The 20666-nt window shown below is 45.8% G+C and overlaps 1 protein-coding gene across 7 annotated transcripts in view; it reads left to right on the top strand.

Moving 5' to 3' along the window:
- The window catches only part of astn1 (astrotactin 1), a 94091-nt gene that overhangs the window by 27960 nt on the left and 45465 nt on the right, over window positions 1–20666 (top strand). For all 7 annotated transcript variants that reach the window (XM_052087713.1, XM_052087709.1, XM_052087714.1 and 4 more), the window contains exons 8-15: window positions 1536–1703; window positions 3942–4026; window positions 4741–4815; window positions 6433–6570; window positions 9478–9628; window positions 14226–14392; window positions 14498–14692; window positions 16700–16827. In XM_052087713.1, the coding sequence (XP_051943673.1) occupies window positions 1536–1703; window positions 3942–4026; window positions 4741–4815; window positions 6433–6570; window positions 9478–9628; window positions 14226–14392; window positions 14498–14692; window positions 16700–16827 (1107 nt within the window). The remainder of the gene's footprint in view (window positions 1–1535; window positions 1704–3941; window positions 4027–4740; window positions 4816–6432; window positions 6571–9477; window positions 9629–14225; window positions 14393–14497; window positions 14693–16699; window positions 16828–20666) is intronic.

Below are 20666 nucleotides of genomic sequence, written 5' to 3'. Positions count from 1 at the left end.
AATCTCTATTCTTCCACTGGGGGGGAAGAAGCTATTAATGGCAACAGCCGCGCAAGTGGCTGCCCGCAAATGCCGTTAAGACGCAGCCTCCACTTCTTTTTGCTGTCCACATCAGGTGAAGTCATTATTTCGAGATGTTTGTTTACTTGCGATAACGCTATCTTCGCCGATCCAGACGCGGAACAAAAGAAGAGGGAAGAGAGAAAATGCGAGTGTTGTGTAAGCTGCAAATCAGACTGAGACGTGGGCACAGAATGATATTCACTGTAACCTGAAGAAACTGGATGAATTCATCTGGATCTTCGGTAGTCTCCGGCACAATCCCTCTGACTGTCGTCTTTGCAAAAGGAAGAGATGGTCGTTGCTGACCTCACATATTGTCTGATGATTGACAGCCACCGTAAACCGTCAGCTGATGAGCCGTTGTCGCTCTTTTTTCGAAAATCTTGTTCATCAAGAGATTTGTTCCAGAAAAGGTGGTCAAATTGGAATCGACGTGTTCCTTCATGCGCTTTGTATTGTTGAGGTTCTGTTTTTCTTGATCAGTGGCCTGGGCAAAATGAAGGTGACTTTGATGACCTCAGTGTCTCAGGTGTGGTGGAAGACACCCTCCTGCGCACCAATGCGTCAGTCAGACGCTTGCAAATCCCTTCCGTCGGACAGCTTCTGTGTGACAAGATCCTCACAGATAGCGTAAAATCAATTTGGGGGAAAAAGTTGAAACCTTCTAAAGGTGTGATCACAGTCCGAAGGCTGAGGGAGTGCGTTTCAAACTCCAGTGGTGCTTCAATGTCCACAAGGAACTGCTGACTGGTGTCTGGATGAGTCGGCACCGGCACAGAGATCAACGAGGCCTCTCCAGGTGTTGCCAAATGGGTCTTTGCGCCTTCTATTCTCAACTAAACTGGAACAAATACGTTGGTTGATTCCAGGGAAAAATGTGCAAACACAATCCACTCCCCCACTCAATTAAACTTGATAGAGAAAAAATGGTGGTAACATTTGTGCAAATTCTGGCATGTAATGACACCTGCCCTTGTTTTTTTTTTTGCTGTTTTTTTAAAACTGCATCTGACTATATGAAGCACTCTTCATGTTTCCATTTCTCTGGTAGAAAGGAATTCAATCCTCCCAATTTTGTGCCCACACAATGACCACAACAACTGGTGTTATCACACGGTCAAAGAGCCTTTGAAACCAAATGGACCGTATTTTTCATTTCTTAAAGTTCACCTCGGCTTGACCATGTAATCATTGATTCCTGACTTTATATTTTCAATTGAGGCCGATACTTTTATATAATGACAATCAGCCAATTTCTCTTCATTTCCCAAATGTTTGCGTTTTGAACTGAGTCCCTACAAACGTTTGTCCTGTGACTTATTCTGATGGAGATGGACTTGAAAACAATGATGGTTGTGGAATATAGACTAGAGTAAAAGTCGCAATATCTGATCTCTGCAGTTTCTCACTTTATTTCTCGATCCCCACTTTTTCTTCATCTTTGCCTTCTTGCTGTCCTTCTCCGTCCTTAGGGTCACGGTTTATTTTGCTGCAGGGAAGTCAATTAGACGCCTCCGACTGGCTGAACCCGGCGCAGATCTTGCTGTACTACCAGCAGAATGCCAGTGGGCCGTGGGTGAATGAACTGTGTGGGCGACGCCTGCTGGACCCCTGTGAGCACCAGTGTGATCAAGAAACAGGTGAGCCTTAGGACCGGTCCGCATTAGCGCGGCATGATTTATGCTTTGGGTCACTCGGAACACACTCGCTAAAAATTGAGGAGCCCCTGAATGACGACAACCCCAAAACATACCAGCATCCATCCATGATCTGAACCGCTTTTTCATCAGGAGGGTGGCGGGCGTGCCGGAGCCTCTCCCGGCCGTCTTAGGGCAGTTAACGGGGCAGGGCCCGAACCGGTTGCCAGCGGTGTATTTGGAACATTGTACCCTTCTGGAATTTCATGCAATTTGGAGGAGATATAGTGAAATCCTGTCCAGGACACTTACTGGAATGGGGCCAGGAAGGTGTTTGCCCAAGCATTTGGTCGCTTAGCGGAATGGTGTTGGTATTTCTTAATGATCGCGAGTCTTGAATTTTCGGTCGACACCTTGTTAAAATTTTGCTCCATACTCTTCCGTCACATGGACGTGACGTTTAATATTGGTTTTCATGTAATCATGGACTCACCCTAACATTCCATTATCCCACACATCTGACGTGACCGTGCGTCATGTTTTCTATTCAAGCCCAGCAACCAACCGCATTCGACGTCCAAACGATGAGAACCGTGTGCCGATAAAACAGAATTGCCAAAAATGGTGTTGTTTCATGAGCTCGTCATTCCTCTCCGCGAGTGCTTCTGTTTTGATCTTGGGCTGAACTGTGCTCCCTGTGAGGCAGAATGAGAAATCCGTAACCTATCAATTATACATCTGTTGTGCGGCAGAGGTCGACAAAATATTTGGGGTGCAAATGCCGCTTAATTCTGCCAGGGCAATTTAAGAATACTTCATAGACTGCCGTTGATTTTTCATGACCTTCGTTCAGCGAGCTGATTATTTAGTGATGAATGAATTCATCATTTTTTCAACAATAGGTGAAAGCGTCTTTGTTTCTGGTCTCCATCTCATTTAGCATTTTATGTTTTCCTATTTCGCACTTCTCTCCAATACTGTATGGAGCTGTGATAAAACCGCCGTGTATGTGTTCCCGCTCGCCTGGACGGTTGCATGTGCACGTGCGCGGGCGCTGCAGGGAGGTTGCTGAATTGCTACGGATAGCTTAAGTCCAATCCTCTTTTCTGCAAGACAAGATACCGATGAGAGCCGAGATGCGCCGCGGCAACATCTGTGCTGCTTTTGCGATCCGTGAAAGAAGATGGGGGGGATGCTTGAACACATGGGGCCCCCATCGCTGCAGAACTTGAAACCAGGTTATTGGGGGTACCGATGCCATTTGGGCTCACGGCCATCTTTATTCGAGCGTGGCGGGCCTGGACACGCGCGTATGTTTGTGCTAGTCGACTTGAAACAAGGCTGCCTCACCGATATGTTGGTGCGCGTTTGCAAGCTCTTCTCCTCCGCCAATTCATTGAATTCCTTCTATTATCTGAAGGTTACGTTTTTATTTTTATAATCATCATAACGGGCTCATCGTCATACAAATGCATTAACGGCTTGTCCCGGCATATAGCAAAACACGTCATCAGATTACAGGGACACTTCTTAAAAATTTGGTTATTTTACTGGATTACATTTATAATGTGCGGGCGGCCCGGTAGTCCAGTGGTTAGCACGTTGGATTCACAGTGCAGAGGTACCGGGTTCGATTCCAGCTCCGGCCTCCCTGTGTGGAGTTTGCATGTTCTCCCCGGGCCTGCGTGGGTTTTCTCCGGGTGCTCCGGTTTCCTCCCACATTCCAAAAATATGCATGGCAGGCTGATTGAACACTCTAAATTGTCCCTAGGTGTGAGTGTGAGCGTGAGCGTGGATGGTTGTTCGTCTATGTGTGCCCTGCGATTGGCTGGCAACCGATTCAGGGTGTCCCCCGCCTACTGCCCGTAGACGGCTGGAATGGGCTCCGGCACCCCCCACGACCCTAGTGAGGATCAAGCGGTACAGAAGATGAATGAATGAACATTTATCATGTGGGGAGACGGTGCAGTCGCGTCCGCAATTGCTCTCAAACTTGAGACTTGAGTTTTAGTTTGGCTGCTTTTGCGTTTTCTACTGTTGTCATTATGAATTGTTTGTTCTTTTATGAATAATTTTTGCTTCATATACAGCACTTATATTGTATATTGTATCTTGCATTAGCGAGAAATACAGTTGAGTTGAGTTGAGATGTGTGTCTTCTCTCTTATTTTAAATCGGTTTGCGTGTATCCCCGCTTAGCCGCATTGACGCCTGATTGAATCGGTGCATTTCTTTTGACAGGAGAATGCATTTGCCTTAATGGCTACATGAAGGACCCAGTCCACAAGCACCTCTGCATCCGCAGTGAGTGGGGGCCCAATCAGGGGTAAGTACACATCCTCACTTCATTTGGGTTATTGTTTGATCCCAATGCCGTGCAAAGGGCAAGGCTGATCCACAAGACCTCATGCCCCCATCACATCGCAGTTGACATCACCCGTCCGATGGAATCGGTTGTGTTGTTTTGAAAGCGCGCCGACAACACCCCCATGCCACTGCCCACCCTCGTCGACGATCGTTGATGAAATGCGACCTGTCTGCGATTGATTGATGTGTGATTCCATTTTGAAAATCTTCTCTCAACACATACCGCCTACCAACAATCTTTTATTTTTTTTACAGATCGGCACCTGATTTGTTAAGTCCACTGGAAATGAAATGTCTTTAATTTAGTTTGATGCAAAACATGAACATTTGAATATATTGTCACTTAATTTTGCACAAGCTGTGAACTATTGGCAACATATGGTGACAAAACATATGACGCCACCTGTTTCATTTATTTATTTACTGAATCAAATACTTACGGCGGTCTGTGTCGATATCCCACACATTCTGGCAATGGGCCTTTTATATGCCTCTGACTGCGAGGAATGACTTGGAAGTGAGACATTTTTGACTTAACATCAGTAGGATAACACACACATGCACACAAAATATCAGCACCCTGCGTTCATTTTAGGAGGTTTATTTTAATTCTTACCTTTTTTGTTTGTTTGCTCTTGTGACCTCTCAAGATTATTTTTTTTAATCACCATAGGCCTTGGCCTTACACCATCTTCCAGCGTGGATTTGATCTTGTGATGGGAGAACAACCCTCTGATCGCATTTTCAGGTATGGTTTTTCAGCAACATGTTGCATCATCAAAGGATATGTGAGGGGTTTATATCGTGGCGAGAAAAGTTCTGTCTGCTGTATCCTGTAGCTTCAAACGCTGTCATTGTATTTTGGCAACGAGATGCAATTTTGTCTTATGTTGGGGTCCCTGATGTTCTCTGATTGCCCGAGAAACAACTCGAGACATAAATCGATTCAGCAAGCATGAAAGGGTATCGACTGCATTCAAATGAAACAGAAGTACTTGCTTCATTATTTTATCACTGTAACGTTCTGAGAGGATTAGTTCAATGGTAGGAGGCGGGACTTCGCCAAAGTGACACTCCTGACACGGCTCTGACTGACTGTCATTTTATGGGCAGTACTTCCCGCAGCTGCCGAGGAAACTGGGCCTGCCGCAGGTGCTGTGGAGGCGGTTCGATGCAACAGTCGATGAATCAGTCCTGTGTTGTCTTTTTCTGGAACTGCAAACGCACAGCAAGCACTGCCTAGAAGATGCCCCCTAACCCACTCTTGAGGCTTTGCACACTGCAAGTACTAAGACGAGAAAACTTCTCTTGAACCCTTCGCATCTTGGTCACCACCTCATCCAGCTCCTTTGCTCGGGCAGGTTATGTAGAACTTTGCACACAAAAACCAGGAGACAATGTAATAGCTTCGTCTCTCTTAAGCGTGACTCATTATTCAAAAGCCCATCTTCGGCTGCTTCTCAATGTTTTTTGATGTTGTTGTTTATGTTAGTTTGTCCTTGGCATCCTGTGTGGTTAAAATCAGCGGGGAATGCCGTTAATATTTGTCTACTGTGGGTTTGTGGAGCCCTTTGAGACTCTTCTGTGGTTAAGGGCTACATCCAAGTCAATAAATTGGACTTGATTCCAGGCGGAGCCCGCTTTGCACCCCTGATGGTGCGTCCCTGTGTTTTTAATTATCATGACATAACATGATGACTGCAGTACCACTTACGTTAGATTGCTTGATGACCCTGCGCATCATTTGCACAGCTGTCATTCTTTGCTGCGACCACACTAATGGAATCCTTTTATTGCTTTACGACTCTCTGGACTTGTGTTACGTTCTAAATGTTTGTCTTGTCATCGTGGGCTCTTTTTGTAAGACGGGAGTGGCTCAAATTACCAAAGACAAATTCCTTCTTTGTTTGTTTGTTTGTTTTTTCACGCTTTGCCAATAAAGATGATTCCGATTGTGATCACCAGCAAGTCAATCTTTGGATTGTTAGTCGCTCGCCTGCCCAGATCTATAAATGCCAATTGACGATCTTTGGTGGGGGATTCGGGTAACGTGGTGCGCTACCGTGGGGCCCAAGGACATGCTCCTCTTTGTATCTTCCCCTCAACGTATCGGAACTTGTTTTCTCATGTTGCCCTTTGACTGTGCGCACATTTGATGGATTTTTTGCCCACCTACACCCATTAAGATGATTCATTTTATTCCATCAAAATAAGAAAGTTCCTGCCACCCGATCCCCATCCAAACTATCAAGTTTGACAGTACGGTCTTATCTCCGTGCAAGCAATATAGTTGGTTACTTCGTCATTGTATTCAGGTTACATTTCAAAGACATGAACAATTTTTGGGCCACGCTCTCTTCTGCAGATTCACATACACCTTAGGAGAAGGGATGTGGCTGCCGTTGAGTAAAAGCTTTGTCATCCCCCCTGCCGAGCTCGCCATCAACCCCTCTGCTAAATGCAAGACTGACATGACGGTCATGGAGGACGCCGTCGACGTGAGGTGAGAAATGGGAAATTCTTGCACTGTTGACTCTACGACCGTTGTCATGCCGCGTGCCGTGTATTTACACCCGTTCGCGTGATGGAGAGTGAAATCGTTACTGTGGCTCGATGTGTTGTGGTATTTATTCTGTGATATTTACGAACAGAATTAAAATATGTCTGGCGACGCGCCGGACGACTGCTTAGTATGTCGGCCTCCCAGCGAAACGGTTCACGGTTTAAAACTGGGCTCCCGCCTTCCTGTGTGGAGTCGGCGTGCGCTCCCCGTGCCTGCGTGGCTTTTCTCCGGGTACTCCGGTTTCCTCCCACCTTCCAAAAGCATGCGCAGCAGGTTCATGTAACGCTCTAAATTGTCCCTGAGTGTGAGCGCAGAAGACTATTTGTCTATGTGTGCCCTGCGATGGGTTGGCAACCACTTCCTACTGCCCCCGAAGATGGCCGGGATAGACTCCCGCGCACCCCCGCAACCCTCGTGAGGAGAAGCAGAGTATTGGACGGATGGAGGAAAACATGCCCAAGTTAACATGAGGCATTATCGTTTAGTTGAGAAATAATCAAGACCTTTGTCATGCATTTCACGCGAGAATGATTTTTTTTCCATTTCTATTCTTCCACCTTCCTCCCGATCTGGGAAACTCCTGATCTTGGAGTTTGCACATTCTCCCGGCGCTCATGCGGGTTTTCTTGCCTCTCACCTGAGGATAAGTGACAATGCAGAAATGAACCTTTTCCATCCATTGTGCAAGGATTACAAGAAGCATTAATCTGACTATGAATGTCTGACGGCAACCTTCTGGCTCTGAAAACGATCTTTAGAAATAGAAAGTACCCACATTTGCCCGTTTTATATTTCGACGTTTCTTCGCCAATATTTGTTGTGGGCGTTTGAACAAACAGCGTTTATTAGGTTGGCTTGATTTGCTGCTCAATCCCTCTCAGCTTTGAAGGAGCAGACACGTTTTATACAATAAACTGATCCGAGTGGGATTATTGACACACAGCGTGCGGAATGACACTCGCCGTTTTGAGAGCATTCTGTTCTTGCATAAAAGTACGAGTGGACAGGATGCGGTTAAGCGGGAGATGCGGGATAATGTCATTAGTGGTGAGAATTGACTTTCAAGTGTAAGCCGGAACATGCTTTGTAAACAATTTAGCGCGCATCGGCGTGACAAATCCTGCCCTAATTTGCAGATTGTTATTTGCCCTGTGAAAATAATGCCAGGTAAAATTAGCCCCGCTTAAATGAATACCCCCACTTTATTTTATTTTAATGAGCATGGAACTATTTGGACTATTCCCCCGCCCTGTGCCGAGAGCTTGATCAACTGTAATTAGGGCCAGTGCTCCCAAGACTAAGCTGAAATCAGAAATAGATGGTTGATGTATTCTTACTCTCCGGAGAACCCCCTTTTGTACAAAACATGACATCGGGTAAGACATGTTGGGATTGCTTATGGCCGTTTGCTCGTCCCTCGCCAGGCCCCACACCCCCTGCACAAAATAAAGAGAAGAATTGAAATGCCATGAGTCATCTGAATGTATCGGATGTGATATGTCTTGCGCCATCCTGGCCAAAGCTGTTGCTAGGTCACCCAAGTGAAATTCTAAATATGCTTCCATATTATTACAGTAATACATTATTAGTAGATATACGCCGATTCTTTATTTTTTGCAACTTCGGATGGTAAAGCTACGCAGTTCCCAGCGTGGCAAAACGTGGCAAAACTCAGCGAAGCCGAAACGCAGCACCATTTTATTTCAGATCACCGTTTATGGCGTATTTATTCTTTTCATGTTCATTCGCGGACTCGATCGCCGCATTCCTTCTTGGCAGCTTGCACGTCTCCCTCTGAGCTGTCAAAGCGACTAATGCACATTAATTGCAGACTAAGATGACGCTGAAGCATTTTGATCATAATAATTGATCATAATGAACTGGCTCATAAATGGATATTTTTGTACGTACTGCCGAGCTTCTGCTGTTCGGGGCTCCTTTCATCCTCAGACAGCTGTGCCACAGAATCTCGTCATGAGATGCTTCCAAATAGGTCGCTGTCTCCATTGACTTTCTTCAAACTCCCGACGCATAGGTACTTGCGACTCTTGTGTATTTTTCCAAGACCGAGCCTCATCATTCTTTTATGTAGCTTGCCTCCTGTTTTCAATACATTTGAATGAGAAGTTCCTCGATTGCGTTTCCTGCACGTTTGGTCACCGAGAGTGAATTTCTTTTGGAACAACGGCCTGAAAAATGTAGCGGACAGCAAACTGTAAAGTCTTGAACATTTGGCGGGATTTCAATCTGACAGTTTGATGAGCTCATGCAATGGACCACTTTTGAAAATCACACCACAGTGATTGCTCTCTGGATTCGGAATTAAATTTATAAAACCCCCCCTTTTTTTTTTCACTGTCACCGGAGTTCCAAAACAATTTAGTATTTACACTTGCTGTGCGTTTCATCATCCGCAGACACTCCGCTTAACACCCCCCACCCCGCCCCCATTAGTGACAAACAAAGCAAATCTCTGAGGAAAAATGGGGTTTGAAGATAGAATTTTTGCTATGAAATAAAAGGAAGCAAAACATTTGTCTTTTCTTCGATGAAAACCAGGAGGGGGTGGCTTCTGCGGTCACGTGAGTGAGTGTATTTCCAAGCGAGGGCATCCTCCGGCTCCAGCACAGGTTCCCTCGCATCTTTGGCATTGGCTGTATACGGAATCTGCAGAAAGAGCTCGGATATCAGGGTTCTGGGACAAAACAGAAATTTTAATTTTTGGTTGTTTTTTTGCCTTGTCGTCAGCGCACAGCCTGCAAATTGAGTTCCACTTGTCATTCGACCGATGATTGACCAATGTACTTACATGCTAGAAACCGTCTGTTACCATCATGTCTTTTACAGAGAAGAATTGATGATCAGCTCGTCCTTTGACTCTTTGGAGGTTCTCCTCGACTCATTTGGACCCGTCAGAGACTGCAGCAAAGACAACGGAGGCTGCAGCCGCAATTTCCGCTGCATCTCTGACAGAAAACTGGACTCCAGCGGATGCGTGGTAAGTCGTCTGTTGTCTTACGGGAAGTGGTCAACGGACCACGTAGGATTTTGCCGTGATGACCAAGGCTACGTTGCCATGCCAATAGGAGCCCGAATATGGAAGGCTCCAAACAACCAACCTTACCACATGTCAAGAAGGCTCGGTTCTGTACTCGGCTTGCCTTGCAGGTTGTCTGGAATCTGCAGTGTACAGCCAATGTCAGGATTTGTCTGTACGAATTTCCCATAATAAAACTAAACGGTGGCCCGGTGGCAGGGAAAAAGAATGATAAAGCCACCCGCTTCATCCGTTTTGCAGAAAATTTGAGACGTTTATGGTTGTGAAAATACCGTTTGTTTGGTTTGTGTGTGTACATGTGTGTGATGATTAATATATTGGTTCTGTCCCAGAGTTGAGTGGACGCCGCAAGAGTCCAATGCCGCATGTGCGGCGTCCCGTTGGTCAAAGCACTTCTTCGTAATGTATTGATACATCAGTTGCGCCATGCATGTTACTTTTTGGAATAGGTTTTGCACAATGTGAAATAACTTTCTAAAGTTGCACTGGAATATGCCACTGAAAGTTCAGAGAACCCTCATTGCTTTTTAAATGAAGGGATGCCAGCATTGGAATTTCTCGCCAGCACTTTGAAGTACTGGAGCCATTCCGGCATGTCTCGACGCCGAAATGTCAAGTGGAAACTCCACTCCACTTTGAGTCAGACGTGTAGAACATTGATCTTATTGCCTCACTGGCCACTAATTGTATGCATCCTGGACAAATGAAAGACCGAAAACCGGGGCATTTCCCAAATGCCCATGAAACCGTCGGCAGCTGGCAGAGGAGCGCCATACGAAAGGATGCTTTGACCTTTGGCCTTTTCCCAACGCAAACTGAAGGAAGTTGCTGCTTTTCAAAGGCCCGATTCTCTTGTTCCCAAATGTCACAATTTTGTTGGGAGGAATCCCTCTCAAAAAAAGACGGAAAATGAGAGAAACGTGGAGAGGAAATAATTACCACATGTACTGGATAGCAGTGATCACGACCTTTTGGGGTGTCACAGGACTGGACCCCCTACCACCACCCCACCATTGCTTTTAAATTGCCAGTTTTAAAGCACTGCTTCTGACAACAAACGTAATTATAGACAAATTAAATATTTTATTAGCATTTTTTTCCGCATTCATTTCAAACAGTGTAATTCTACTGTCCGGCAAATGTAGAATAGTACAAACTATCAAGGTAAACTACTACGAAATGGACCAATTAGGAATGATAAATGGAGCCTACCATAATGTAAATAATAATTTTTAAGTGCTGATCCTCCATACGGAGTCAGCGCCATTGCTGCTTGCAAATGTGAGTGATCAAAAGACGACACGATTGAGCGCTGCTTTCATCCGGCGGCTGCCGGCTGCTGGCTTGTCATTAGCGACGAAACTGCTCATGTTTACGCGAGCGGGCTGTCGCGGACTCCGCTCTCATTTTCCGGCTTTTCGCTTGATCACTCGGGTGCTGCTTATTCAAATGATTCAAGGGGTTGCTTGTATTGCCTTGTTTTTAACGACCTGGCGTGCGCATCAGCTCCGTCCTCCACGTCGCTCTGTGCTCGGGGAGGAACTTCTCTTGTCCAATTCGCTTCATCTTGGGAGGTCATGGCTGCCCGTCAGCTGCCCATCAATTTGTGACGAGTTCGTTCCGTTTCATTCCTCGGTGGATTCTGTCAATTTCAACTTGCAATGTTAGAAGGGCGACTGCGATTGTCTAGAGTCGCTCACGTTTCCGCCACGTCCGATGGAGTAAATATACTCACGGCTCGCAGGTCCGTCTCTTTGTGGGCCGGTCCCAAATTGTCCAAGGCCCGGTGCCGGGCCGTGGACCAGTGGTTGGTCACCTCTGCTCTGTAGCTCACATCAGCGTATGCACAAGCAATCCAAATCTGAAGTGTAGTGCGCATTCGGAGCCAACGCCACCATTACCAACTGTATGCTCATGAATAACAAAAAGTACGAGCCCGATAGCCGACTGATGCGGCACACCGGTGACCTGAGCGGAAGTTTTTCCTGTGGTCACCCTCCATTTGTGTCATTTCTGCCGATGCCATCACAGCTGAGTTAAATCTATTCCTGAGCTTATCTTCAGGATGACAGGATTTGCCTGAAAGCCATCCCCAGGTGCAGCGGCTGCCACTTTCGTCAGTCAAGCCTCCAATGACGCACAGATTGCATGCACAAATTGAATGTAACCGGCAGCACATCTTTGCCGTTTACTTTGGATAAAAACACTGGAACGTGCACGATTAGCAGAGAACGAGGCAGGTGGGACGCTGGTCTCTCTTACCTACAGAAATTATTCCTCACTAGGTTCGCTTTGGATGCTGGATCCAATCCCAGCTGTCTCCGGGCAGTAGGCGGGGGACACCCTGAATCGGTTGCCAGCCAATCGCAGGGCACACAGAAACAAACAACCATTTGCACTCACACTCACACCTAGGGACAATTTAGAGCGCCCAATCAGCCTGCCATGCATGTTTTTGGAATGTGGGAGGAAACCGGAGCACCCGGAGAAAACCCACGCAGGCCCGGGGAGAACATGCAAACTCCACACAGGGAAGCCGGAGCTGGAATCGAACCCGGTACCTCTGCACTGTGAAGCCGACGTGCTAACCACTGGACTACCGGGCCGCCTCTACAGAAATTAGCCATCTCAAAATGAATACCGATACAATCTCACTAAACAGCCCTGATATATCATCTCAATAAATTGATTAAAACCGACTGAAAAACGTATCCGGGTTGAAGGGTGGCACGTTTCAACCAGATCGGGAGAAGCTTACCCGTGCTTTGATTGTACTTGATTATTCTTGCGATCATTTGGCTAGGTTCCCCACAAATGAGCATCAAACACCTGCAGCTCATTCAGAACGCTGCAGCCCAGGAGAGATCAGAGCATATTACTCCTGTCCTGAAGTCTTGACACTGGCTCCCAGTCAGCTGTAAAAGACATTTCAAAACGATGTGAGCGGACAATAAATCAGCCAATGCTTTGGGTCCTGAATACATCCTAATTGAATATACAGCCCGTGGGATTCTGAGGTCAGTCGACTCGGATCAATTAGTGGAGCCTGGAGCTCAAAGCAAACGCCGTGAATCAGCATTAAGCAAATGAAATGAGCCGCCAAGAGAAAGAAAGTCCGTGTTTAGTGTAAATAAATGCTTTCAAATGCAGGTTCAAAAGGATGCTCCCCACGCCATACCGACAATGAAGGGCCTTTGAAAAGTGTTTCTCTCATCAAAGTCTTAAAAGGCTTTTTCTTGTGCAGTATGTTGTGTTAGTCATTAGTAAGGAGACCTATTTTTCCTTACTTTGCTTTTAAATGTAGGTCTTTGTCCAAAGGGCGGCACGGTGATTGTCTGGTTAGCGTGTCCGGATGACTGAGCGGAGATGCAGGGTTCAATTCTGAGCTCCAGCCTTGCTTTGTGGATTTGGCATGTTCTCCCTGGGTTTTCTTCAGGAACTCCGCTTTCCGCCCACAGTCCAAAAACGCGTACGGCAGGTCGATGGCACACTCGGAGTTGTCCGCAGGTGCGATGGTGAGGGCAAACGGTTGTTCGCCCATGTGTGCTCTGTGATTGGCTGGCAACCGGCTCCGGGTGTCCCCCGCCCACGGCAACGAAAGACGGCCAGGATGGGCTCTGGCGTGCCCGCCGCTCTCGCGAGGAGAAGCCGATGAGAAAATGGATGGATCTACTAAAGCACAATGATTTCAGGAGGAATTGAGTCATCTCCTTGTCTCACTCATCTATGTGTGCCTCTTCATTGATCTGCCAATCAGACAACTTTGAAAAGTGTTTGTCTCATCCGACTGCTCTTATGGGGATTTGTTGCTGTTTGGCATTGGCACAGTGCTGATTCCCTTAAGCTCCAAAAAGCACCAGCGGAATTTATCTCCATTTAAAAAGAGGATTAAAAGGCATGGTGCTTCCAGAGGAAAGCTGAGTGCAGATTTAAGGCTGCTAACTTACAGACGACCGCGCACTTCATGCACTGTACAACTTTTAAACAACCGCAGTTATTTTGTCGAGAATGATCATCAGGGTTCTTTCATCATCAGCCAACATGGCTACCTAGCTAATCATATACAGTATGAGTGTTTGTGTACATATATACAGGGTATATATATATATATATATATATATATATATATATATATATATATATATATATATATATATTCTGCATATTTCAGACAACTGTGTACCCTCTATCAAGATCAAACCCGTGGCTCCCTAACACGACAGCCTCATTCCTCTCTTGAAAACAGGGATGTACTTTCTGTAAATTCTAATGACAAACGTCGCCACCGCCGCGACGAAAAATGTGTCCTTTCCAATTTAGTATTGGCGGAAAACGACGTTCGTAGAAAGTGAATGAAATAATTGGGTTCTTTTTTCATGAAGAGTAATACACAGATCCTTCTTGTTCATTTCCGTTTTGACTATGCATCTTGACTGTTGTTTTTTTTTTTTACTTATACGCCACTCAAGAGAAACACATGAAAACAAACCTGAAGGACTATTTTTTTTTTTTTTGTTTTCCAACGCTTCTCCTCTAGTGCCCCCCAGGGTTGAGTCCGATGAAGGATGGGAGCGGTTGCTATGACCACCACATTGGCATCGATTGCTCTGATGGGTTCAATGGCGGTTGTGAGCAACTGTGTCTCCAGCAACTGGCGCCTCTGGAAGATGATCCAACTCTTTACAACATTCAGATGTTCTGTGGGTAAGTTCGTAGTTCAATAGTTTCATGCTGATGAGCTCTGTCTGGAAGCTAAATCAATAAATCAAATATTATCTACACACACGCGCAAATTTTTTCTCTCTCTAGCTGTATTGAAGACTATAAGCGGGGGCCGGATGGGAGAGCATGCCTGCCGTTATCTGATGCCTGCTCGGACGCGGTAGAATGTGGGGAAGCCACAGACATTCCAGCGAACCAGACTGTGTTTGGAGACCTTTTTTATGGCTACAACAATCACACCAAAGAGAGCACCTCTGGACAAATCCTCAAGGCCACGTTCAGGTAAAACGTCCGAATGTTATTTTTGGGTTCAAGTCCGTCAAAGTGTGCCAAAGGTCGCAAAGATGTTCACCAGACTAAAACGCAAACCGTTTTAGTGGTCGCCGTCAAACTCAGAACCTGTTCCCAAGTTCTTGCCGTCAAGAAAAAACGGATTAGAACATGGTCATCCGGGTTTGGTTAAGACTGATGTTTTCAGTGGTAGCTTTGGCGGCTTCCTGAGGTACGATTTCCAAAGTTGAAAAATAACCGCAGCAAACCGAGGCGAGGAGAGCCGAGCAGAGCAGCGACACCAAAGTGCGCTGGAAAAGAGAGTCGTGTGGAAGCCTGGTGACAAGGAGCCAGGGATCTCTGAAATCTGGAAGACCTACTGAAAAATGTGGATATCTTAAAGAAATGAATGGTTGCGAATATATCAAATTTATATTTTGAGGGGAGTTTTTTTTTTGTGGTAATTTTTAGATATTTTGCTTCTCTCTCATCGAAAGCAAATCCACCAAAGACTCAAAAGTCTGAAAAGGCCCCTCCCTCCGATGCCTCTGGCGGTTGGATATGAAGTCACACAAGGATATAGTGCCGTTGCCTGTTTGGCTGATATCTCTTTAGTATGAGAGTCATTTTAGGGCAGCTCATTATTATTTTCCACACGCTGCACTTCTTTACACAGGAGGCCCGGGAGGTCAGCAAAGTCATCGGCTACCAAAGTCAAGAGCTGCTTACAATCTGCTACCGAAAACAAACCGCCCATTAAGAGACCTACAGACCGAGTTGAAGAGAGAGCGAGAGAATGACACAAGACAGAAACATAGACATAGACTGAGGAGGGACAAAGAGAGAGTTTTCTTCATCAACCTTTCTTGGCTAGCGGGGAACAAGTTATTACACAGTGACACCCCCCACCCCCCCCAAAAAAGGAATAAATAAATGTTGATTTTCAATGTCGCATTTCACAATTTTTTTAAACAGATTTGCAAGCTAATTTTGGTTGGAAATGAGTAGAACACACTTTTGGAAGCTATTTTCATCAGTCGCTTGTGTCTGTGATTTGGAATGCGCAATTTCCCCATGAATATTGAAAAATAGTCACAATGTAAATAAGCTGTTCTCCGATTGGGTCACTGTTCTTCTTAATTTGATTTGGAAAAGAGCAATCCCACCTCCGTTCGACAACTCGACTTGAAGCGATGTGTTGGCACGACGACTTCTCACACTTTTAATTCAATATTTGCCAGAGGTAACTCATTGTTTTGTACGCTCGTCCGGAAGAGTGACAGGTTCTCTTCCGTCAAATATGGACATAAGCTGCAGTCAGACATTCGAATGATGGATGACATCAAATAAATTAGATTAGCGAAGAGTAACTCCTGGCAACAAACAATAGCAGGATGTCATCGTTGAAAGAAATGGTGAGTCATTGCATTCACAGCGTAATGACAAATGATGCGGCTCAATACAATACTCTGCACGCTTGCTACTCAATATTGATTTCCTGATTCCATGCCCCCCCCAAAAGAAAAACGGTTTGAAAAACGCACACTATCATTTAATGGACTGTGCTGTTGTCACCTGATCATTAAGGATTAAAATTAATGGAACAGTATGGTTTTTCGTTCAAAGGTTTATTTATTTCTGCCAACACAGATCTGAGGCACCAGGGTATGTGCTTGTGTGTGTGTGTGTATGTTTGGGGCCACTCGGAGAATCCTTCCGCTTTAAAGTAAAGCAAGGCACTGTTTATTTTTTCGTCTGTGATTGGCAGCTGATGCAACATTTTATTAGATGAGTTGAGTTGAGTGGGCGTGTGGCAAGCATGCACTTGGATCATGAGTCACGGTCCTGCATCACAACGGCGGCAAATTTGGGCCCACTCATTTGCCGCATATTTTTCAGCGCTGATTGGTAATTTTATGTAATGACTCATCATTATTTTTCAATCCGCCGTCCTTTCGCACTCACCATGTGATCCGCCTATTCTGTCTTAAAAAGTGTTTTTTTTCCCTCCCTTACCAGACAAAAAAACTTTGCTCGAGGTATTGAGCAGCAGCTTCCAGATGGCATGGTGGTGGCATCTGTGCCAACAGAAGTTCAGTGTCACGAGCAACTTTTAGACCCTGCGCCCGACCCAGAATACCTCACAGGTAAGAATTTTCTGACTGAGCGAGAAAGCATACGTGGTCTTTTTTCGAAGAAAGTCACTCGCCTTGATTTGTGTCGGGAGGAATGCGTGTGTCCTTTACACTCTTAATTCGTGATCTTCATTCCATGCATAACCTGCACATGCACTCCCCATGAAAAGTTTTGAATCTGTGAAACCATGTTTATCAATGGAGACAGGAACACAAGGATGACTTTGCATGTGAATGGAACACATCTGTGATGTCATAGGCACCTGCACAAAGCATCACGTTGAATGTTACGGACATGGATGTTCTGTGTGCTTCAGCCACACTCGGCCTCATTAGCCAACAGTGGCCAAATGTCCATTATGCAGTCGGGCGCTTTCTAAAAACAAATTGTCCTCCGGGGCACTTGTGTTGCCTTGCGTGTGACAGCACTTTGTATGCAGCGATGGCTGTTTGAAAGTGCTCGAGAAATACTGTTGACTTGACTTGACTTGAATCACGTCTTCCTTAGAGGCTGTTAGATTGTCCTCACAATTTGATGAAACGTGTCGAAAAATGCTTCTTAATTACTCTCACAAATACAAAATGCGACCTTCGGTGTGGCACTGTTTCGAGGTTGAAAATCACGGGTGAGTGGGGGGGGGGAGAAGGCTCTAGCCCCAAGCTCTTTTGGAGTTCCCTTCCTCAATAAGCGACGTGATGTTCCACCACCTTGTCAGAAATGATCCAAGTATCACTTAGATGTCGCACAAAAGCTGACAAGCGTTGGCTCCATGAATGCACCCGGTGACGCCTCGGGCAAAGCGCTCATGTTCGTCAAGTTCAGATTCGGGCCATTTTTGAACACAACAGATTGGAAAACTGTCGTTTCATATGACAACTGTGATTAGGCGGAGATTTGTCCTCACTGCTATAAAGAGGAAAGCGTTATAATAGTTGCCATGAAACTTGCCGGTATGTGTTGTGTGCAGTGCGTGAGTGGTGACAAGCTTTTCCTTTTCGACAAAAAGGACTACAATGATCCAAAATGTATATTTCATATCAAAGTCAGCTTGATAGGCTGAACGCTTTATTTAAACATTGCGCCCCAATCAAGGAAAACTGGTGAGGAAGCAACTTGATTAATGTGGGGAGAGTAAATTCGACTGCGCTTCGGTTATGTTTGCGTCAAAGAAAAAAAATGCCCACCTCACATTTATTTGTGAAGCAATTAACGACGGCTCCTTTTCCTTGTTCACGCATTTGGTGGAGTGTTTTGTTCCAAGATCAATTCAAACAAATACCTTTGTCTTTTCTACAAATGCTTTTTTTTTTCTTGTTTTCCAAAAGCATGGAAACATGACTTAGCCGACGATATCGTGGTCGAGTTGGTCTTTCTCTCACCACAATTCGTGATCTACAGTCACTCTGCTTAACTAGGGACAAGCTTCCATTTCTGCCCCCTGAGTTTGGATCAGAAAGTGGGTCCTGGATTGAGTCACGTGAAGAGCGTGCCGCGCCCCCCACCCCCCTGCGATGATTCAGCCACGGTTGCTTTGCTCTGGTCAGTGTATTTGTCACAATGTCAGCAGTCCTTGTTGCGGCTCTCCCTGGCCACCACAGAGGTGAATTCATTCATCTTCCTATTCATCTCCAGCCTTTAAAGCCATTCATCGTGAGGCCAGGGACCGCCATCAATTATCCCCAAAATGGAGGGTGGGGGCTGAGGAAAGGGAAGCTTTTGAAAGGCAAATACATCTTGATTTAATTGGAAAGCAAGCATGTTCTGGGCCGCTAAGCAGATTTCCCCTAAGATGGTACTTGAGCAACAACGGATCGTTACAGAAAAGAAAAGCGCCCAAAAAGGAAACAATAGCGAAGAGAAGAATAGCAAAAAAAAAATACAATTAAACTTTGAGCACCACGCGGAGCAGAACAAAGGCCCTTTAAAGAGCACGCCGAAAATGAATATGGATCAACATTTTTCAGATCCGCGATAAACAGACCATCGCTCGGGGTGTTCTCGCGTCCAGCGAAAAGAAATGCCCAAAAACAGCTTCGGGGATCATCCCCTGCGTGCCCTTTTCTCATCGTCTGTGAGCAGCAATATCATTTCATTGCCACACATATCCATCCTTCGGTGGAAAACGGAACAAAGAATGCCAAAGGTGAAATATTTGCCCCCGACAGTCCTCATAGCGCTCGGGACGATCCGCTGTCATTTCTGATCAAAGCTGAGGATGATGCTTACAGCTCGGGAAAAATGGCTGACGCCAGTACGGTTGTGCTGAAAAGATGTGAGTCCAAACAGGCAAGGAAGAACATTTTTTTATTCCAAGGCAAATCATGTCTTCGAGGTAATTCAAGTTGTTGTTTTTTTTATTATGTATTGAGTGCAACAATGTGACATTGTGAATGAGCACACTGTAGTAGGCATAAAAAGCACTCTCGACTGTATTTCGAGACGCCCGCTGTATCCAAAGTGCTGTGCGTGGAGCAAAAAGAATTCATACAACAACAAACGGTTGAAGTAACGGAGACGGTAGAAAGCACAAAAACAATCAAAACTAAAAATTGAGTCCCATGTTGCGTCAGGAGCCAAGGAATCAAAAGGAGTTTTTCCCGACGGGCAGCTTGCCGAATGTTCAGCGGGAACAGCCACGGAAAAGGCGTCGTCCCCTCGGGTCGGGCCGTTTCCAATTTGGAAAAAAAATAATCGAACAGGATCTTGAGAAGAAGTAGCTAGTGAAGGGATGCCGGAGTCGGAGTCGCTTGAAAAGTAGATCTTTGGTAAGCCCTGCTGAAGACCTTGACGGCAAGCAGGAATTTTTTGGGTGGACAGTAAATATCCGAAAATACGCCACTCGGGAAATATTTTGAAGAGCCATTTGGTAGAGATGCAAATGCAACCGTGCGCATCATTTTGGGACCGACCTGATTTTGGCAGTTGTTAAACTGAGTTCTTATACTTTGATTTTGGGGGTTTGTTGATTTCATGAGCGGGGCTAACGTTGGCAGTCAGGTAGATTTGCACCATACTGACGATTCCGAAATTTTTTGCGACCGCATTGAGTCACATTCGAGGCGGACTGTACATGCGCCAATCAGAATGGCGCATTTGATCTTTTCACATCGTACAGTGTGATTATTGGTGCGATATTGTGATCTTATTGGTTCCTTTCAATGTACAAAATTGGGTTGCGTGGAAGGTGAGTTCCCGAACTCTCCCTTTCTGTTTTTTATGTAGAATGTGGCGTATGCTTTGAAGTGCCACTGCTTCCAAAGTCAGCTTCTGTTGCTTCGTAAGGTGCAGATTGCACTTGGGAGTCATAAATAACGTCGCAATCAGTGTTTGACCGCCAAGCCCCCTGATTAGAATCGACTCGATCGCAGTCTACTCAGCAGGTCAATCTCCATACTTATTGTTCTTTTGCAAATTACCACGTGCCGGGTTGTCTTGGCCAAGGCTACGACGAGCAGCGCCGTGTTCGATTCCTGTGATCTTGCCGCATTGAACGCGGCTTCCCTCGGGGTTTTGCACGTTGCTCCTCTGCGCCCTCCCAGTGGAATGAGCCTTCACACGTGTCAGCACATAGATGGCACATCATCTCGATTTCATAAGGCCTCTATTTAATTGGTCACAATATGGGAAGGTCATCGTCGCGGAGGTCCCCGGAGACTCCTCCAAATGTTCCCCAGGACAAGATTCCCTGAAAATAGCTCCCCTGTTCAATTCTGCAACCCGTGGACGAGTGGTTAGCGGCCGGGCCGCACGGTCTTCTTGCGGCTTGGCGCGTGCGAAACGCAATTCTCATGAAGTTGGGCCGTTTTGTTACAGCCGCGGGACGTTGTGACCTCCAGGGGAAGGTGTACTG

The sequence above is a fragment of the Hippocampus zosterae genome, chromosome 15 (genome assembly GCF_025434085.1).
Source record: "Hippocampus zosterae strain Florida chromosome 15, ASM2543408v3, whole genome shotgun sequence".
Lineage (NCBI taxonomy): Eukaryota > Metazoa > Chordata > Actinopteri > Syngnathiformes > Syngnathidae > Hippocampus > Hippocampus zosterae.
Note: the sequence above shows the minus strand (reverse complement) of the source record. Positions and strands in the feature narration are given on the sequence as shown.